This window comes from Tupaia chinensis, unplaced genomic scaffold, assembly GCF_000334495.1.
Source record: "Tupaia chinensis unplaced genomic scaffold, TupChi_1.0 Scaffold139943_1, whole genome shotgun sequence".
NCBI lineage: Eukaryota > Metazoa > Chordata > Mammalia > Scandentia > Tupaiidae > Tupaia > Tupaia belangeri.
Window position 1 is genome coordinate 188547 of NW_006199822.1, and position 20305 is coordinate 208851.

Sequence of the window (20305 nt, forward strand, 5' to 3'; positions counted from 1 at the left end):
ACCTCAGAAAGGCTAAGTATCTACTAAAAAGAGATGCAGGGGCAAGGGGGTGGCCTAGTGGTTAAGGCGCTGGACTTCTACATGATCAACTGTGGTTCAAGTCCCGGACCTGAAGGCTGGGAACTCACGCTGAGCACGTATGTGTGTGTGTGTGTGTGTGTGTGTGTGTGTCTGCCCCCAAGGTCTTAGGAGGAGAATGGAGAAGGGATTGTGGTGTAGCCGTTCCCCCTTGGGGGTTATTTCTGGTTTTCTCTCTCTGTGTCTCTCCTGTGAATGCACATGTCCTATAGTAAAACTCTCTCTCTAACAAAAGAAGAAAAAAAGGGGAGGGGAGCTGGGGTTATGTTTTTGGATTCTATAGGGTCTGATTGCTACTGAAATTTCCATAGTTTTGACAGGGTTTAATGTTAAAATCTTTGGATGACTTTCGGAACATTTGTGATACTCATTGATCAGTTAGGTAAGCGCATGACTGTATTGGAATTATCTTCTGCACTTAGTTCATGTTACTGTTCACGTTCATCTTCTAATAAATCAAAACAAAACAAAAACTCCTGATGATTCTCCTAACAATGTGTGCTTGGAATAATAACTTCACATGTTGAAGAGTTTCATGTTGCAGCTGAGAGGCATGTAAATACAAGCTGCTTATTTGCAAGAAGCTTCCAGATTTGCAATATGATTGCTATGGAAACCACATAATGAAAACCTTATAACCATCTGTGTAGTTTGATGGATTTTACTGCATAGCTGAGCTGTTTTTGTTTACTGTTATTAAAATGTTGAATGGAATATATTAACCCATAAACATTGACTATTTGAGGTATTAATTAGTATTGTATAATGACACTGTGGCTCAACATCAAAATAAAATATGTTTAATAATAAGCCTAAATAAAACAACATGTACTGACTGTAGATATATCTAATATACAGTGAAGGTGATTATTGTGCAGAATTTTGGGTCACTTTTTTTTCTTAATGGTGTAGAGAGGTTTTCTCTGTTAATAAATGAAATTAGGATTTATTTTCATGATTTTTGAATCCATCAGCTCACTCAGTATTTGTTGAACATCTCCGTGGCATCAGGCTCTGGTCAAGGTTCAGTCTCAGTTGTTTTTTTCACTACGATTTAAAAACACATACCAAATTTGATTTTTAAAATAATTTATATGGAAGCTATAATGTCAGTCCCAGATAAAATGAGTCATTTGAATATTATTAAGAAAAATTGATGTAGGAAATACATAAAGCTTTGAAACCTAAAAATATCTGTACTAGGTTTGAAATGGAAAAATGAACTGTTTTTTTATAAGCATCTCATCCTCTAAAATACTGCTTATTAAAAAGCATCTCATATGGATTTCAATTTGGATATTTCACAGCAAATATTGATACTTAAGTAAATACTTTTAATATCATCATTTTGATAATTTCAGAATACATTTATTAAGGACAAAGCCCTCTGATACCAATATACAATCAATTCTAGCACACATTATAGATACTTGCATTTCTTTTGGGGGGGGGTTTTGCTATAGGGTGCATGCGCTTGCCAGAAAGAGACAGAGAGACAGAAAGTGAGAAATCACCCCCTACAGGGGATGGCCACGTCGCTATCCCTTCTCTTCCATTCTCCTCTTGGGATCTTGGGCACACACATACACGCGCCCGGTGGGAGTTGAAGCCATCAGGTCTGGGACTCGAACCATGGTCGACTACATGGGAGTCCAGTGACATAGCCATTACACCAACTATTGGTCCTGGTACTTGCATTTTAATAAAATAAAAATAAATTCATAATAATAAATTCTTCCAAGTTCATTCTTAACTTTGCCAAATTAGTTTTTCCAACTAACTATTGGAAGTAATTTTTTATATCTTGATGATTACTTTGGGTGATGAGTCTAAATCTCACAGACCCTTCTTAAAAGCCATGAAAAGGGGCAGCAGGTGGCATGGTAGTTAAGAAGTTAACCATGGTTTGAATCCTGGACCCACTGATTGGAACATCACTCCAGGCACGTGTGTAGGCATTCCCAAAATCCCGATAAGAGACTGGAGGAGAGGGGATTGTGGCATGGCCTTTCCCTCTCTCTGTCTCTCTTTGTCTCCAGAGAGTGCACAGGCCCTATGGCAAAAACCTAAAAAAAAAAAAAAAAAAAAAAAAAGCCAAAATACTGCTTACTATATTGTGTGTGGTTATGGCTTTTGCCTGAGAACAAATTCCCTTAGCTATTTTTAATTTACTCATTACTGTTAAATTTGTGACCAGACTGGAATGGGAGAGGGTGCTAGGACAAGAGAAAATGTAGAAAGTAGAGAAAGCTTTCTTCTTCACTTTTAAACAAAATTAACTATGTGTAAAATGAGTAGGTTGGGCTAAATGACTATAAATGCCCCTCCCATCTTTAAAATTCATATGAAAACATTCTATTAATCTATTTATAACTAAGCCTGGAGGTTCGCCATAAGTGAGTTAATTGTCGTTAAAGAGAAAAGGAGACAAGATTTAGTATTAGACTTTCTAGTAGGTCTTTTATTTATAAATTACCATTCAACTGAGCCATATAAATATCTAACGTTAGGTTAAAAAAATATATATGAAGTGTCAAATATTTCCAAAAATTACTTATATTGAAGCTTTCATTATTTTGTTTGAATTGAGTTGCAAAAATTCAAAATAATTATTTTTGTCTTATAAGTACAGTAACTCTCAAGCTTGATTTAAATACTGATTTTGATTAATCGCCATTTAAAGTTTGGAGAGACTCCTAAATTTGCACTTGCAGTCCTGACCCCTCGAACATACTTTGCAGTTGCCCCGGACATTTTCTAGGTCACCCTGCCAGAACCTTAAATCTCCCATGTTGAAAACATAGCTCCTTGTTTTTCCCCAGCAAGATAGATGATCTTGTCTGTCTTCTTTTTATTTATTTATTTTTAATTAATTTTTATTTATTTATTTATTTTTTATGGTTTATCTCTCCCATGAAGGGGGGGAGAAACAGACAGGCATCCCTGGCAGGCTCTTCATGCGGTGATTCACCCTCAGTCTTGGCCAGTCTGTCAAGGCACACGTGGGCATGCCTGTCATGGTCAGCGAGGTCTCAGGAGGATCTTTCCCATGTGGGTCTAGTTTCATCGCCGCTGTGTTACTACCTGGCCTGGTCATCCTCTTTCTGATAATGATACCTCTGTTTCTTAGTTCACTAAGCTCAAATCCTGAGCTATCCCTGGTGATTCCCTTTTGTCTACTCCCCGCATACCCCAGCCTCCACATTCATTCAGGCACAAAGCTTATCAGGTTTAGTTCCTTTGCCTCTCATGACCATCTCCTTTCCATTTCCTCTGCCCATGCAGTTCAGGACTTCCTTCCTCTTTATGTAGACTCTGGAGAGGTCCCTCCCCACCCATCCTTCAGGCTATTGAGACACTGGGGTCAGTTACTCCTGAGGCAAAGGCTTATTCTCTGCTCTGAAACCTAGGACCCTTATTATCCGCCAAATGCATGCCTGAAGTCTGTAACAAGACATTCGTGGCCCCTCGACAATTGGTCCAAAGCGTTAGGATGATCTCCCATCCTACTCTTCCCCTATGGGTACCATATTCTATACTCCAACAAATATGACTTTGCCTTGTTCTTTTAGAGTGGCTGTCTTCCTCTCTGGAAATACCCTTCTTCTCATGTCTCCTTACTTAGATTCTCTTCCTCCCTGGAGCCTTCGTGGCACTCCCCAGCTGGGTGGGCTCTCCTTTTTCATCCTTCAGGACTTTGGGCCTCGCTTGCCAGGTTTAAGCCCCTTTAGCTCATTTCCTTTAGATCTTTTCTCTTTCCCCTCTAGACTCCTGAGTTAGGGCAAAAACTCCCTTTTACCCTTGCCTTCTTGGTAGATCCCCTCTCTTACAGGCATTTAATAATCAAAATTTATTGACCGATTGATTTAATAGGCATAATGGCTACATTTATATACTTCATCTCTCCCTCTAAAGTTTCATATTTCTCTTGAAATTATGATTCTTTTAAACCCAACTCTTTTTTTTGACATGTCATTTGTTTGTATGTCCTGTCTTAACTTTCTCAATTGTATGTAAATCCTTAGGTGGGGCAAGTGGTAACTTACTATTTTTGGGGGGAGTTATAAAAGAATTACATAGTTTATTGACCCTGTTTCTAAACTCTTCTCCTTTAATTTTATCACATTTTTTTCCTATGACTTGGTGAGAGTATGATGGGAGAGTGTAGAAAGAATACCGGAAAAGCACTGACTGACTATAGGAAAAAGAACATGGAATAATACTCTGGAAATTATTTTACTTTTGGAGTCTCAACTTACTCATCTGCAGATGAGGATTTAAAAATTATTTATCTATGAAATCTCAACTTCGTACACAGTGTACGTCATAGTCAATAGGTCCTCAATATAATTTTTAGAGAAATACCTTGAAGGGTGAGGGTCCTCTCAGTATCTTCCTGTGGTGATTAAATAAGAAAACACATGAAAATATCAGTCAATGACTTATACTCAATTAATAACTTACAGGTTGACTGCATTTTATATTGCACATTTTCTTCTTGCTATAACGATGTCTTAGGGGCCGTAATTTTAGCTGTGATACTCCTGCCACACAGTATAAAGTGGTGTATCTGTATGATGTGGGCTGCTGCTTCACGGGACTTAAGGGCTGTACTGGATTTAAAATAACTCCAGATGAGTTTCTGTAAATATTTAAAACAAAGTATGTGGGCAAGGTGGTTAAGACGCTAGACTCCTACATGGCCAACTGCAGTTCAAGTCCTGGACCTGGCAGCTTGCTTTTCTCAGTTTCTCCTCTCTCTGGTGAATTGAAAAATAAAGTAAAATTAAATTAAGTAATTATTTTAAAAAGACAAAATATCCAACGCATTATTAAAATCTTAAATTTTATCAAGTCAGCTTGTAAAAGTCACTGTTTGGAAATAGCAAATGGTTTATTTGTTCAGTGTTAGGTTATTAAAAAAAAGGAATGTTAATGTGGTGTGGTTTTATTACTTGAAAAATAATATTTATGTGTTATAAACTTTCGTTTTGCCTTAAAATGGGGTGAATACTGTGTTGTTCTCCTTTAGGAAACCCTTCAGTGTGTCATTAATACTGTTTCTTTACAGAAGAGGAAGAGGATAATGCTCCAGTGAAAATGAAAGAACAAAGGAAGATGAGTCAGGACAGTGTTCATCACACCTCAGGTAATGAATCGTGTAGCTTCCTGGCCCAGCTTCTTTTGGCTTTGTTCACTATCATTTTAGCCACTTACTACTCTAAAGATGTTTGCACAACTCCCTGAAGTTGGCTTGTTTGGTCTGGATATCTTGTGGCTGATAAGCTGCTTAGTCCCATTTAGGATGCATGAAAACCACTTGAGAAGGATTTATAAAGTAAGCCAATTTATACAAGGTATTCCTTCCTGAATTACTTTGTAATGACTCAATTAGCTTTCATTTCTGCACAAAGGAGATTTAGTTGCATAAATTAGCTTATCATCATTGAGGAAGTGTCACTGCTAAAGGACAGTTTATAGATACAACATGCAGTTGCTGTCAAACCTATAAGAATGTAATATAGACATCTGTGTATACTTTGTGCTTGAGCAGAACAGACTTCTGCCATTCAGAGACTAACAGGGGACAACAAGTTGCCCAGGGGACTGGCAATGTAGACATCTCTGAAAAGGTCAACTTGACACAGGCTCTGACAATCGACCCACAGCTCTGTCTTCTTTGATAAAAATCAGATAAACTTAAGACCGCTAATTGATCTGCAGCCTGTTTAAATGTTGGCCATGCATATCTTCATTGCATATGATTAACACAGAAAGCAAATGAATTGGGTAAGAAATGCCAGAGTCCAGTGACAGCAGCTTTAAAAATTGGAAAAGGACACTGGTGGCCTAGAAGACTAGGAAGGATGTTCTTCTTATCCGTTTCCACTTTGTCCACGGCCCCAAGTACTAATTATCACTGGGACTGGAAAAATAACTGGACTCGCTGTGTATGAAATCACGCGACATGGACAACTTCTCTTGCTTGTTGTTATTCCCAAATAGCAGGAGATAAACCATATCTGTAGTGCCAGCAAGAGGTTGTTTTGATAAACCAGCAATTATTTTACACGGAAAGAAGAAAAGGACTGCCTTCTTATCAGGACTTTACACCTCTTCATAGCCACATGTCAGCTGGGGCAAGGGCTGCCATATCATCCCCTTGTCCTGCAAAGAGCTGGAGTTGGGGTCACTTTCCTCTCCCTGATAGGTCCATACATCACTCTTCCAAGCTGTCAGAGGCAGGGTGGACAAGAAGTGTGTGTTCAGGAAGTAACTTTCCAGAGTCCTTCCTACTGTGACATGTGGAGAGGAAACAGAGGCCTGATTCTGATCCTGGACAGGAAAGCAGGAGCAGGTTGCTGCAAAAGGGTTTGGTTTGCTTTTTTTCAGAAAGGAAGTGAGGACAGAGTCATTAGATGTTAGCACTCCAGGCCTGTAGAGTGCAGCTATAAAACACTGAGGCTTTGTGAAACCTTGAAGACTGTGTTCAATAGTCATTTCAATATGCGTGTTTTGGGTTAACTATCACGAAGCTGCGGCAAAAAGCTTGTATTCTTTTTTAAAATTTCAACGCAAGTATAGAAGGTAGACACATGTAAATATTCTTTCCAAAGACACAAATATTTTGGCTTAAAACAACTGTATTTTTCAAACATTGTTTTAAAGTTACCAGCTCCCCAAATTTTGCCTTTGAGGGTAGGAGGAAAATAATCAGTTTTCCTCAAAGGAATGCAGTAAGTAGCTCTAGCTTTTCTTGCAATGGCTATAAAGCACTACAATAATTCTTATCTTTAGTGACATGAAATTCTTTTCAAGCAACAGTTTTAATGCTTTTGCATAGCAGTGACCTTTGTTCTTTCCTAGGCTGTTGAAGATGTAACACTAGAAGTTTGTTTGCCACACAGGGCAGTGAGCTGACAAGGGTATTACTATCTTGCTGAGCATCACATGACGTGAACTTCTAACCTTACTCAAGAATGTCATATATTTTTCACATTGACTGATTTTACTTAAAAAAAAAAAAAAAAAAAACCGGTCTAATGTAAAATATGTAAGCAAAACCAAAATTAACCCGGTGTTTCTTACAAGTTCCTTCATGTTCACTCCTTCATGTTCAAGATTATATATATCTCACATACACCCACAGAGAGGCTTCAAAAAGTTTCTGGAAAAGTAGAATTAAAGTACACATTTATTTTGATCCAAAATATTGAAATCCAATTTCTTCATAATATGCATTTTCTACACAATTTTTGAAGACCATACATATATACATATATGGAAGAGTCAATTTGAGTTTTTTTTTTTAACATCGTAGAATGCACTTACCTTTTTAAAAAATAGTTTTTCAAACTCTAACAACCAGGGAGAGAATGTCCATTATCTGACTCTCAGGTTCTATCCATTGTCATCCTATTTTAAAAATCTTTTTATCTTTGCAAAATTATCTCCAATGTTTACATGTTTAGTTTTACTTTCATAATAATTTTGTTAGCTTTGCCCAGTGCACTATTTTTTTTTAAATGAAAAGTAAGTACAGTGTTTAAATCCTTCACAGGCTAATTAATTATTTTCTTTCTTACCTTCTTTTTAAATCATTCATGCCTCTCAGGACAAGAAACATAATAAGGTGATTTTTTGTGTGTGTGTGGAAATTTTGAAAATATAGATCATGATGTGACTAGAATAGGAAAATTAATCCTTATAGTAAAGACTAAACAGACTTAATTGTATTTCAGAAGGTATGTGTTTGACAATAGGCTTCATCTTGTTTAAAAATATGTATCTCACATGGTTATTTTTCAGTGTATGGCAAACTGTTAACTTTTGTGAATCTTGCTTACTTGTTTGTGTATGTTTAGCTCACTTAAATAGTAAAAAAAGTAAGTCAGAGGAGCTAGCTATTCTCTCAGGAACAAGATAATTTCTAATTTTTTATGTCCAGTTTTTATGTCAAGAATTTAAACATTAATTTCCTAAGGAGACTTAAAGACACATTGTGCCAGGTTATCTCCCTAGTTATGATTTTCTACTGCATGACTGTATTGCGTGTTGAAATACGTGGAATAGTAAACTGTGTCTGTGTAGCTGTGTGGCATAAACAAATTGTTCTTTAACAGAGCCCACATATGGGACACAGAAATGAGGCTGGTGTTTGGGTAACATCATCATCAAGATTATAGAAAGCGCAGCTGAAAATGCATCTTTTCCCCGGCATTGCCAGATCGCTAGCTCTGTTGCCTCTTTACAGCAGCAAGATGTAATGAAATGCTCGTGATGCACATCTAGGGAGAGATGCATCTTGCACACGGTGGGGGTCTCACTTCCCCTCATGTGCTCCTGGAACTCCCATTAGTGTTAATGGGAGTTTCACCAAGCGCATCGAGGGGAAGAGAGACCCCAAAGTGATAAGGATTATGTGTTAGAAATCACCATATACTTTACTTTTCCTTCTTTCTTTTCCTCCCCCTCTTGAAAAATATATTGAAAGCAACAGTTTTAATGCTTTTGCATAGCAGTGACCTTTGTTCTTTCCTAGGCTGTTGAAGATGTAACACTAGAAGTTTGTTTGCCACACAGGGCAGTGAGCTGACAAGGGTATTACTATCTTGCTGAGCATCACATGACGTGAACTTCTAACCTTACTCAAGAATGTCATATATTTTAATGTAAAATATGTAGGCAAAACCAAAATTAACCCGGTGTTTCTTACAAGTTCCTTCATGTTCACTCCTTCATGTTCAAGATTATATATATCTCACATACACCCACAGAGAGGCTTCAAAAAGTTTCTGGAAAAGTAGAATTAAAGTACACATTTATTTTGATCCAAAATATTGAAATCCAATTTCTTCATAATATGCATTTTCTACACAATTTTTGAAGACCATACATATATACATATATGGAAGAGTCAATTTGAGTTTTTTTTTTTAACATCGTAGAATGCACTTACCTTTTTAAAAAATAGTTTTTCAAACTCTAACAACCAGGGAGAGAATGTCCATTATCTGACTCTCAGGTTCTATCCATTGTCATCCTATTTTAAAAATCTTTTTATCTTTGCAAAATTATCTCCAATGTTTACATGTTTAGTTTTACTTTCATAATAATTTTGTTAGCTTTGCCCAGTGCACTATTTTTTTTTAAATGAAAAGTAAGTACAGTGTTTAAATCCTTCACAGGCTAATTAATTATTTTCTTTCTTACCTTCTTTTTAAATCATTCATGCCTCTCAGGACAAGAAACATAATAAGGTGATTTTTTGTGTGTGTGTGGAAATTTTGAAAATATAGATCATGATGTGACTAGAATAGGAAAATTAATCCTTATAGTAAAGACTAAACAGACTTAATTGTATTTCAGAAGGTATGTGTTTGACAATAGGCTTCATCTTGTTTAAAAATATGTATCTCACATGGTTATTTTTCAGTGTATGGCAAACTGTTAACTTTTGTGAATCTTGCTTACTTGTTTGTGTATGTTTAGCTCACTTAAATAGTAAAAAAAGTAAGTCAGAGGAGCTAGCTATTCTCTCAGGAACAAGATAATTTCTAATTTTTTATGTCCAGTTTTTATGTCAAGAATTTAAACATTAATTTCCTAAGGAGACTTAAAGACACATTGTGCCAGGTTATCTCCCTAGTTATGATTTTCTACTGCATGACTGTATTGCGTGTTGAAATACGTGGAATAGTAAACTGTGTCTGTGTAGCTGTGTGGCATAAACAAATTGTTCTTTAACAGAGCCCACATATGGGACACAGAAATGAGGCTGGTGTTTGGGTAACATCATCATCAAGATTATAGAAAGCGCAGCTGAAAATGCATCTTTTCCCCGGCATTGCCAGATCGCTAGCTCTGTTGCCTCTTTACAGCAGCAAGATGTAATGAAATGCTCGTGATGCACATCTAGGGAGAGATGCATCTTGCACACGGTGGGGGTCTCACTTCCCCTCATGTGCTCCTGGAACTCCCATTAGTGTTAATGGGAGTTTCACCAAGCGCATCGAGGGGAAGAGAGACCCCAAAGTGATAAGGATTATGTGTTAGAAATCACCATATACTTTACTTTTCCTTCTTTCTTTTCCTCCCCCTCTTGAAAAATATATTGAATGAAAGCTATTGTGAGGGAATCTGGAAAAGGGAAGAGCATCCTGGGCAGCTGGGGAGCCCCACTGGGATGCCATTTTCAAGCCAAAACCTCTGCTCTCATTTCCTAGCCCACGTTTCCCGCTTCCCAGCTTTTTGGACCAAGCCTGAGGCTCAGCAGCATGGGGACTGCCCAGGAGCCTGGACGGGGGAAACCAGCTATTTAGATCCTTTTACCTCCTGGCCAGTTACTGCGGGGGAGGGCCTTGCCTGTGAAATGATGTCATCCTCTCTTTGCTCTAATTCCTTGACTTTTAAACTGACACTGACGGACTGCGTGGGGCGCAACATTTGACCTAGTTAGCAGTTGATTTAATCTGACTAGAATGTTTCAACTTCTAAATCTCTATTTGTCTAAATAAGTGGTTTTTAAAAGAAATCAGTCACTTTATTATTAAGTGATTTTTTTTTCTTTCTTTCTTTTTGCAAAGAATGACAATGTCTGGAGTGATCTGGCCTGCCGGAGTGCCCTCTACCGTCCATTTGTAGAATTTACTTAATATATGCTTTGCAGGAAAGAATATAATGAAGGATGACCACAGGCATTGTTAGTTCTTGGTCAGATCCGCAGGCCTGTATACATCCCCGCTGGTATCAGTGAGGAGCGCTCAAACCCGCCATGGAGAAGTCACTGAGGTGTCTGTTTCTTCCCGGGTCTGCCTCCCTCCTTCACTCCTTCCTTTTCTCTCCCCCTCAGTGTCTCTCTTTTTTTATTTAATTCTTAGAAAACAAGAAAAAAAAAGCAACTTAAATAATAGGCTATATATTTTCTAGTTCTTCTTTATTGTCTTATAATAAAAATAATATAAATATACATGAAAAGTAGCCTTCTACCTCCTAAATATTCAGAGTCCTCATTATTCACATTCTTTTTTTGGGCACATTAAAAATATTTTGGGTGTTAAAGAGAATTTTAAAAATTTCTAATAAACTTAACACTTTGTCTAAATCACAAACTGTGTAATAAGACGAACACCATAATGACATGGTAATGCGGCTAGTTGCGTTGGAATTGCCAAGAAGCCTGCTGTTTGAGAGCCATATAACAAAACTAAGATGACAACCCTGATCCAGCATGTCTCCACCGTTATCCCCTCAGAATTCAAAGATGACATTCCAATGATGGAAGTTGTCAGCACGAATATGTTCTGCCTGGCTAGTGACTACACGGACATCTTATTGATATTACTTGCATTCTTTTTGCGTTAACTCATCAAAACTCAATTATCATGAAATTAAAAACAGGAAACAGTTCTCCGTGTAACAAAAGCATCCAGTGTATTTAACTCTGTGCTGTGTTTCAGGAGACCCACACTGTAGAAGTGACAAAGCATTTATTACCCGGTTTATTGTGGTATTACAGAGCGGAGAGCGCTAAATAATCAATCAGTTAATGGTCTGTATGGCAGTTTGAGCACATCACATCCATTGTGCTTATGCTGTTAGAAGGATGAGCTGATAACTCCAGTGTTTGTTGCATGTTTATTCAGAGCCTAATGTCCTAAACTGGGGCTGACAAAACACTGTTGAGAAATGCAGCTTCAGCATTGACAATCTCAAAGTTTTTAAAATATTTCACGGATAAACTTTGAGAGACTTTGACTACTAACTTCCCCAAGAAATAAGACTGCATTTACCCTTTACTCAGTCTCCCTTCATCTACTTCCTTTAACCAGCTTTGGGCTTTAGGATTTTTAAAGTAAACTGCTTCCTTCGTTTCGGTTTTGTATTTGTACGTTAGCTACTTTATGATTACCTTGATGAAGTGTCCCATATTCTATGAGATGGCTATGTCACTAGTGTTCGTCTCATTTCATGAATACTGCTCATTATGAAATGCGCCGGGCTTATCTTCAAAACATGTTGCCGGTGGGCTGAGATTTGTTAGAGAAACTAAGTTGGAAGCAACTTTTAGGTGCTAGTTCAATAAAAACATGTTGCGATAGCAGGTTTTAGATGAAAGGCCAAGAAAGAAAAAAAGACATTCAAACTGAGATCTTTTTGAACATGGTCTTCGTTAAATTGATAGTAAAAAGTAGGATTCTTGAAAGGCTACTGTGAAGTGTTCATTGACTCGGGACAGAATTTTATGAGACTATTTTGGTAGCTGGGGCTGGTCTTTAATTGCTATTGGTTCATTTTAAATTGCATGAAAGTTCTAACTCTAATTTTCTCTTTTTCTTTTTCCCTAGGAGATAAAAGCACTGATTATGCTAATTTTTACCAGGGTCTGTGGGACTGTACAGGAGCTTTTTCTGATGAGTTGTCATTTAAGCGTGGTGATGTAATTTACATTCTCAGCAAGGTAAGACGATATCCCAAAATGACAACTGTAAAAAGGGTGTGCCAAGCTCATTCTTTCGCATTTGGATTTACAACACTAGGGAAATATGCCAATTGGAATTCTTCTAGGTCCTTCTTAACAATTGGGAGTTCACAATAATTAATTATTTTGTCAAGAAAAATATAATCAAATTTTAAACACAATCAGATAGCAGGATTCAGCTTAATAGTGTGTTTACCTATCACTTAGCCCTTGGCCCGTGTCCACCCTCTGCCTTCTCCAGAAACAATATACTTACGTGGAAGTTAACATTGTGAGGTATTGGGTTATTTATTACGTTGTTCTTTCCTCTTCCTTTTTATTCTTCTGTGTGCTTATTCTGATTTTGTCTGCCATTCACTACTGGAAACACTGTTTATAGAACAAGTTTTTCATCTCTATGTAAATACACTGGGTGTTCCGACAATTTAAAGCAAGGTTTTTCTATTCAGACAGGTTTAGGTAATTTTTCTTAAGATTAACATACTATATTTGTAAATATAATGGCAAAATATATTGCTGTGAACACACTTTACACACACACACACACACACACACAGACTCTTCTTTGTCTCTGCTTTTTGAGATACTGGATTATTGAGAATCTTTCTGTCTAGATCTAAAAATCAAGTTTCTAATCATGATTACACTTCTGATAACACACGAGCTCCTTAAATGTCTGTGTTTTAATTTCCCCTAGTAGAATGTGGGGCTTAAAAAGATCTCCCTCTGTCTGCTTTATGAGGCTATTTTAGAGACAAATGATATGTGGAAACAATTTGAATAGAAGTAGGAAAATGTTAAATAAATCCTAAGCCTTGTAGTTTAATGTAGTTTCTTGATTACAGAAGTATTTTGGACTTTTCAGAGCGATAATATGATTTGTTAGATACAGAATAGAATTTGGAAATAAGTTAGATACAGAATAAAATTTGGAAATAAGGTCACACTGATTTTTTTTCTTTTTTTCTTGGACAGAGTACATGTATACTCCCTGGAGAGAGACACTGAGAGGGAGAGGGGAGAGTGAGAAAGTACCCCCTTGTGGGGGATGTTATGCCACAGTTGTTTCTCTTCCATTTTTCCCTCTCAGGATTTTGGGCATGCACACTTGCTTGGTGTGTTTTTCAAGTCGCTGGGTCCAGGACTAAAACCATGTAGTCAGCCATGTGCAATCCAGCCCCCTTAATCACCACACCACTGGCTGACCCACACATTGAATATTAACACTACATGGCTGCCACATAAAATCATAACCCAATGGATCATAGCATATTAGAGCAAGGGGTCTTAGCATGATCATTTGTTCTTGTTTTTACAGATAAGGGAACTTGGGTCAAGAAAGTGCCAAACTGGGCCAGCTGGTGGCATGGTGGTTGAGGCAGCTGGATCCCACCTGGCTATGTAGTTCAAGTTCCAGACCTGGCAGCTGAAAAACATGCTCTGTGTGTGTGCATGCGTGTGTGTGTGTATGTGTGTGTGCACGCACGTGCGCATGCCCAAAATCCTGAGAGGAGATTGAAGGAGAAGAGATTGCAGCATGGCCATTGCCCTGGGAGTGAGGGGTGATTTCTCACTTTCCCTCTCTCTGCCCATCTCTCACCCTAGAGCAAAAACTTTAAAAAAGTCAGTACTTGAGTACTTGAGCAAGGTGTTCTGACTCCCAGGCCAGTGCTTTGCCCCTCTGTTCTCTTCTGGTGATTATATCTCTGTCCATCCCTCCCTGTCTTCTTCACTTTTTCCTTTCTTACCTTCCTCTCTTCATTTCTTTCTTCCATTTAATTTGAAGCCATCATAAAGCACCTGCAGTGTGTCAGGACCTATTCCAGACACCACAAATTTAAAAGGAATAAGATATAAGCACTTGTAGATTACTGGGGAAGGGCATATTTAGTAAGTAAATACAGCCGGACAATTGCTAGTTAACAAGCCCAGAGTTAAGGCTAGTCATTTGTTTCTCTCAGTATTCTGCTCCTTAACATAGTTTTGTTGTTGTTATTTTAAGAAAGGTATTTGAAGTTCTTGGAAGCTGTAAAGTAGCCACATTATGACACTTGACTAAACCAGTTTTTGAGGATTTAATTGCCCTGACTTAAGACAGCAGCTTTTCGAATCAATTACTTCACATAGAAATCAAACTGATTCATTTCATTCTTGTCAAGAAACTTTCCTGGAATCATTCCTACATTTTCTTAACTCACGGTTTCTTTAACTGATTTAGCTACAGTTATGAATAAAATTAAAAAGTTGATTAGTTTCCATTTGGGATTTCAGATTATGGGGGCAAATGGCACATGGCCATTATACGCCTTTTGCAAACACGAACTTATTGAAGTCCATGCAGCTCTGTTTTTCAAACCTTCTTTATGAATCAGAATGTCTTTGTTATTGAAAGCCTAGGTGGAGCTCCAGACTCCAGGATCAGCTGTGTCCAGAGCAACATTCTTACGGGCATGTCATTTCTACCACCGCTTCAGAAAATCACTTTCTGTTAACATGTAATTAAAACGATTAGGTTGTTGGAAAAGTCATGACGTATTTTGAATAATTTAAAATATTTTTCTGACAACCTAGTATTCATGCTTCTATGATTCTAGAGGAAGGAAGTAGTTCTCATTCTCTCACACCTGTCCTGTGATGCCTGATCAAATAACACGAGTTAGACGTGGTCCAGCTCATGGAATGTATATACTTCTACCCCCGAATTTTAAATCTTATTATTTGAGGGAGAGCTGAATAAAAATACTTCCTCTATCATCCTTTCACAAGGCTTGAAGTTTCACCACCATCATCATTTCATTAGAGACTTTATAGAGATGAAAATTTTAGCTGTGGCCCATTTTGGTTTTTGAAAGAAGAGCCAAGAAAGGAACAAGAAGTCCTTGTTAGTCAGCATTGCCTGAATGATTTAAATACCCATAGTTACCTAGCTATGGCCCTAACAGATCAACCCAGTAAACTTGGTGAGGGTGGAAAAAAAAAGGACACTTAGCTTTCCCTTGATGGGATTCAGGTATGTCCAAAGCTATCGATGGGTGTCTTGGCTGTTAGTAGTCACGACGTTGCTTTGCTGTTGAGTATATGTTTCTGAAAAGTTCTATTTCCCCACTTGCTTTGGGCAGTTCATAAAGTTTCTCTCTGGAGACTCCAATCTCTTATTGGCTTGGCCTTCCCATTTTATCACAACTTTTACAAACACAAATCATAAGTTAATATTATAAATTTGTTTAATATGTGAATGGTGGCTGTGATTTTTGAATGCTCTGTATTAGTATTAATTAAGAACTCAAGACCCTTAATAGAAGAGAGCAAAAAATTGCTTAAAGAGGCTTGATTTTTAGATTTGATTTTAGAACCAACATTGTATACTGATAAATTTTTTGAAGTACAATTAACGTAGAAATTGCTAACACTGTACTATGTCTAGAAATTTGTTTAACCTTCCTCCAAGTTATACTTAGATTTGGTGGTGATGGGATGAAACTTTACCATTTTAATTTATTTTTTTACACCATCTAGTGGCTCAGAATGAGTGGTGCAGGTAATTGCTGTTAATCTGCACAATCAAAATGGTGTCATAAATTCAACTTTAAAGCTAGCTATGGGTTATTACTTTCCCATTTCATATCAATAAAGTATTACCATTAATCATGAAAAATTTTGTCTATCATTCCAAACTAAATGTAGAATTGATATACATAAGGAATAATACATTAGAAGGAATCTAAGATAAAATTGTGGAGACATGGAAAAATGTGAACTTTGTGAAGATATTAATGCTTTCCTTTTCTAACAAAACTATTTAAAAGAGTCCAAAGAAAGGCAGTTTGCTTTTAGTAATGAACTGATTAATAATTTGAAATATTAAATAACTACCGTTTGATTCTACTTACCTTTCAGAAATTTATCATTTCTGAAAATACTCTCAAAAAAGGCAACACAAAATAGCTTAAAGATACATTCCTTCAATGTAAGTAAATATTTAGACAAATCAAGAAATAAAATGTCATCATTCTAAGGAGTGTTTTTAATTGTTTTTAATGGCAGGAAAACATTGAACTAGTTTGGGGATTAGGCTGTTTTCATTGAAATCACTGTAGAAATACAGTTTTATTTTAAAATTCAGTCTTCTTTTTCCATTTTGCAATGAAGCCTGGATGGGGTGTTGGCTGTGTTTGGTCAACCTGGGGGTGACTTATTTATTTTAGACCTCTTTGAGGGTTGTAAGAATCTTACCTTTCCTTTTTTCCCCCAGTGAAAATCAAACGTGGCAATAAAGAAAGAAGAGCAGGCAGATATACTGCCCTTCCCCCCTTTCCTTTTACCATTTCCAATTAGCAGCTGTCATGTGACCCCTGGCTGAGCGAGCCCCTCCTTCAAAGTGTCTGGCATTTTCTTAGTTTTAACCTTTGAACCTCGCTAATAATAAATCTAAATACTGCTTGTCTAAAAAGATGAGCCAGTAACTTTCTGCTCTATAGTTCTTTTCATTTATTTTATACATTCAATCAGTATACATCGCTTAACTTGGGGAGTGAATGTACCCAACCTGAGTACACTGCACGCCAGTCCAGTTCAGTCCAGTTCTTTTCATTTCGAGTTGCTGATTTTTTTTTTTAATATCTGTGTTAAAATGCTTTATTAGTTCAGTGGACATTCAGAAATCCCCTCTTCCGTAACCCCCCACCCCAACCCAAGCATGGAGCGCATTTACAGGGACCGTGAAGGTGGAATCTGTGATATTTAATGACAGCTGCATTGTTAGTGCATTCACTCTAAAGCACAAGGCTTGATTTCAGATCCATTTGTTAGGGAATAAAACATATTTCAGGTAGAAAACCTTTCATTTATTTGTTTTGCTTTAGGGAATCAGATTGTTTAAAATCATGCTAAATTCTTTTACTAGTTTGTATTTCAATTTTATTACCACCTAAAACATGGAGGTAATATTATAATTGATATTTTCTTGGAGCCACGTTTGTGTAATTGTATAATTTCAGTAGCAGCATGCAGAGTATATAGCAGCAGGCAGACCCCATAGTCCTGCAGATCTCTTTAGTTATGTTATTCTGTTATTCTAGCTTGCTGTCCTGGATTTACATCCTCTATTTATCTTTCAATCTGTTCTCATCAGTAAATTGCTAACCACATTCTTATCTTTACTTTTAAAGCAGTAAACTATTTTTAGAGACTTAATAACAGATAAGCTATACTTTAGCAGGAAAAAGGCATGCCGCTTTGTCTGATGTTAAAAGAAAAATAAAGAGAGTTAAGAATTCGGAAACATTTTATCTAGTCTAGCGCATGTGTGACTTGAGCTTTGCAACCTTTTGAGAAATTTTTTAAGTCAAAAGCAGGAAATGTAGTTTAGCTGTGGTTTTCATTTTGTTTGTTTTAAGTGGGCATTGGTTGGTGTTTCAAGCAGCCCTTCCCTACCTATTTGGATCAATTTGGTTGACTTTTGCCAATGATTGGTGAATTGTAACTGCCGTTGTCCATTTTCTCCTCATTTGAGAATGTAAAAATTCAGTTCCTGTAGCTTATTAGCTTCACACCTATGAAAATAAATGAAAAACTTGCTGAGCGCTCCTGGCAGAGGAAAATGCAGTTAGTTTTGTTGTCCTTGCTCTTTATTGGTGACCATGTGACCTGGCGTGTCACAAATAGCCTGGCCCACTGCTGAAGAGGAGCGAGGACATCTCAGTGTGGAACTCCTCCTTTTGGGAGGGAGGAGTATTTGTACTTAGCATCTGCTCAGATGCGATGCACTTATTAATAGTTTCTGTGCCGTCAATATTTGTGGGCTAGGGTAGAGGCATTAGCCAGGCTGACCTCCTACTTAGTGAAAAGCAGTTAGTGGACACAGCACTACCTCAGAAACAAGTCCAGTTCCACTAGGACTCCCGTTGTTACCTGTTTGCAAACAGTAGGCTCAAGTACTTCCCTGTTTCCTCTTAAATAAAATAGAGGAAGCATTCCAGAGCCTGTTGGCAGATGCAGAGTGAAGGTGCTTATGAGTTGGAGTCAGGCTGTCAGGCTTAGCCTCTGCAAGGGCCTCAGAGGCAGAGGCTCAGCCAGGAGGCAGTGTCACAGGGCCAAGGCCAGCAGAGGTGGTGGCTCAGTGGTGGCTCAGGGCGGGAGCTACTTTGGGGAGGAGCTGAGCACAGGGATTTGTGTGGATTAATTCAGCATGGAACAATTAAGCGTTTACCAGATGCAGAACAAAGCCTTAAAGAAAATCACTTGGTAACTTGCAATTCCTAAGCTGAACAGTCCACGGTGCCCTCTCTACCCACTATCTGCCGGGACAATTGGGAACTCCCTCAGTGTATATGGTACACTTTTGTTCTTTTTTTTTTTTTTGGAGAGATTTTCACTATAGGGCGCGTGCGCTTGCCAGACAGACAGAGAGAGACATAGACAATGTCTCCTCTCATTCCTGTAGAACATGGAGTTAGGTATTCCAGGGAAATTGTTAGGCTTTACAGAAGAGATAGCTGTACTAATAAGACAAGCTTAGAGTAAATCGTTAATAAATTATAGATAAGTGACACATGTTCATTACTGAATGCTTAGCTATCAAAGAACAACCAGTAAAATTCTAAGGCAATGTTAGGCTCCTCAGTTACTTGCTCTCTGGAAAATCAGGTACCCTTTGGAAGAGCAGGGTAGGGACCTGCTCATGAGAATCAGAATGCATGATAGTACGTTCCAAAGTGCTGTGAGTTTTTGTTGTTGTTGTTGTTAACCTGGTATCTTATGACACAACCCATAAAATAGAGAATAGTAACAGAGCACAGTGCAGGCTACAAAAATAAGTGTTAGAGAAGCCCTGAACCATAAAGCCTAGAGTAGAACTAGAACTTCACTAACAGATGGAGGTTATTCATTCAACAATATCAAATGCTTTTAAAACAAAAATTTTTTTTAAATGTTATAGCTGTGTAGTAGGTGTGTGTGTGTGTGGGGGGGCAGACGGTCCTACCAGTGAAAGGGGAACATAGAGTCAATAAACAATCAGTCACTCAAAGCCGCTTGTTTCCCTTTCTTTGGAGAATGGCAGGCTGCCAGAGAAAACACTGAGAAACCAGACCAACCCCGTGTTCCCGACCTGGTTTTCCTATCTCAGTGTGGGCCACTTTCCGCCATGCCTTCCTCCCAGACCGTCTGCATTACCCACACTCTCCACAACCTGCACTACCCTGAGCACAGCGCATGCTTTTATTTCTTCAGGCCTTTGTACATGCTACTTAATACTCCCTTCATCATCCTGTATGGATTCTCAGCCCAGACGTGTCATTTTCTAGTAAAACCTCCCACTTGTAGCCTTAGTTACTTTTCTCTTTAAAATTTCTTCGCTCTCCCCCTCAATAGTACGCTGGTTGGTGTCTCTCTCTCAGCACTGAACTTGTTGGTGTTGACGGTGTGTCTTACTTAATTTTGTATCCCCGATACTTAGCACTACAGCAGATAGATGTTTAGCCTGTGCTTAGTAAAATACAGTTAAAAATAGGAAGTAATCCTGGCTTCGTACAAGAGTTTCAAATGACAGAATCATAGACTTAGGGGAACTTTCGTTCTAAATCTTCACTTTATAGATAAAGAAATTGAAGCTTAACATAATTGGAGAAAAATAAATAAAAGACCAAAGGAAAGAAGACTACCCTGCGGGGACCTTAAAAGATAATGATGTTTCTGCAGTTTGACCTTGGCCCTGAGCTGCTTGGCAGTCAAACTGAAGGGAGGGAA

General features: G+C 37.9%; 1 protein-coding gene across 2 annotated transcripts in view; it reads left to right on the forward strand.

Moving 5' to 3' along the window:
* Positions 1 to 20305, forward strand: part of SKAP2 (src kinase associated phosphoprotein 2) — a 200180-nt gene that overhangs the window by 170065 nt on the left and 9810 nt on the right. For both annotated transcript variants that reach the window (XM_027765931.1, XM_027765930.1), the window contains 2 exons: positions 5150 to 5227; positions 12426 to 12538. In XM_027765931.1, the coding sequence (XP_027621732.1) occupies positions 5150 to 5227; positions 12426 to 12538 (191 nt within the window). The remainder of the gene's footprint in view (positions 1 to 5149; positions 5228 to 12425; positions 12539 to 20305) is intronic.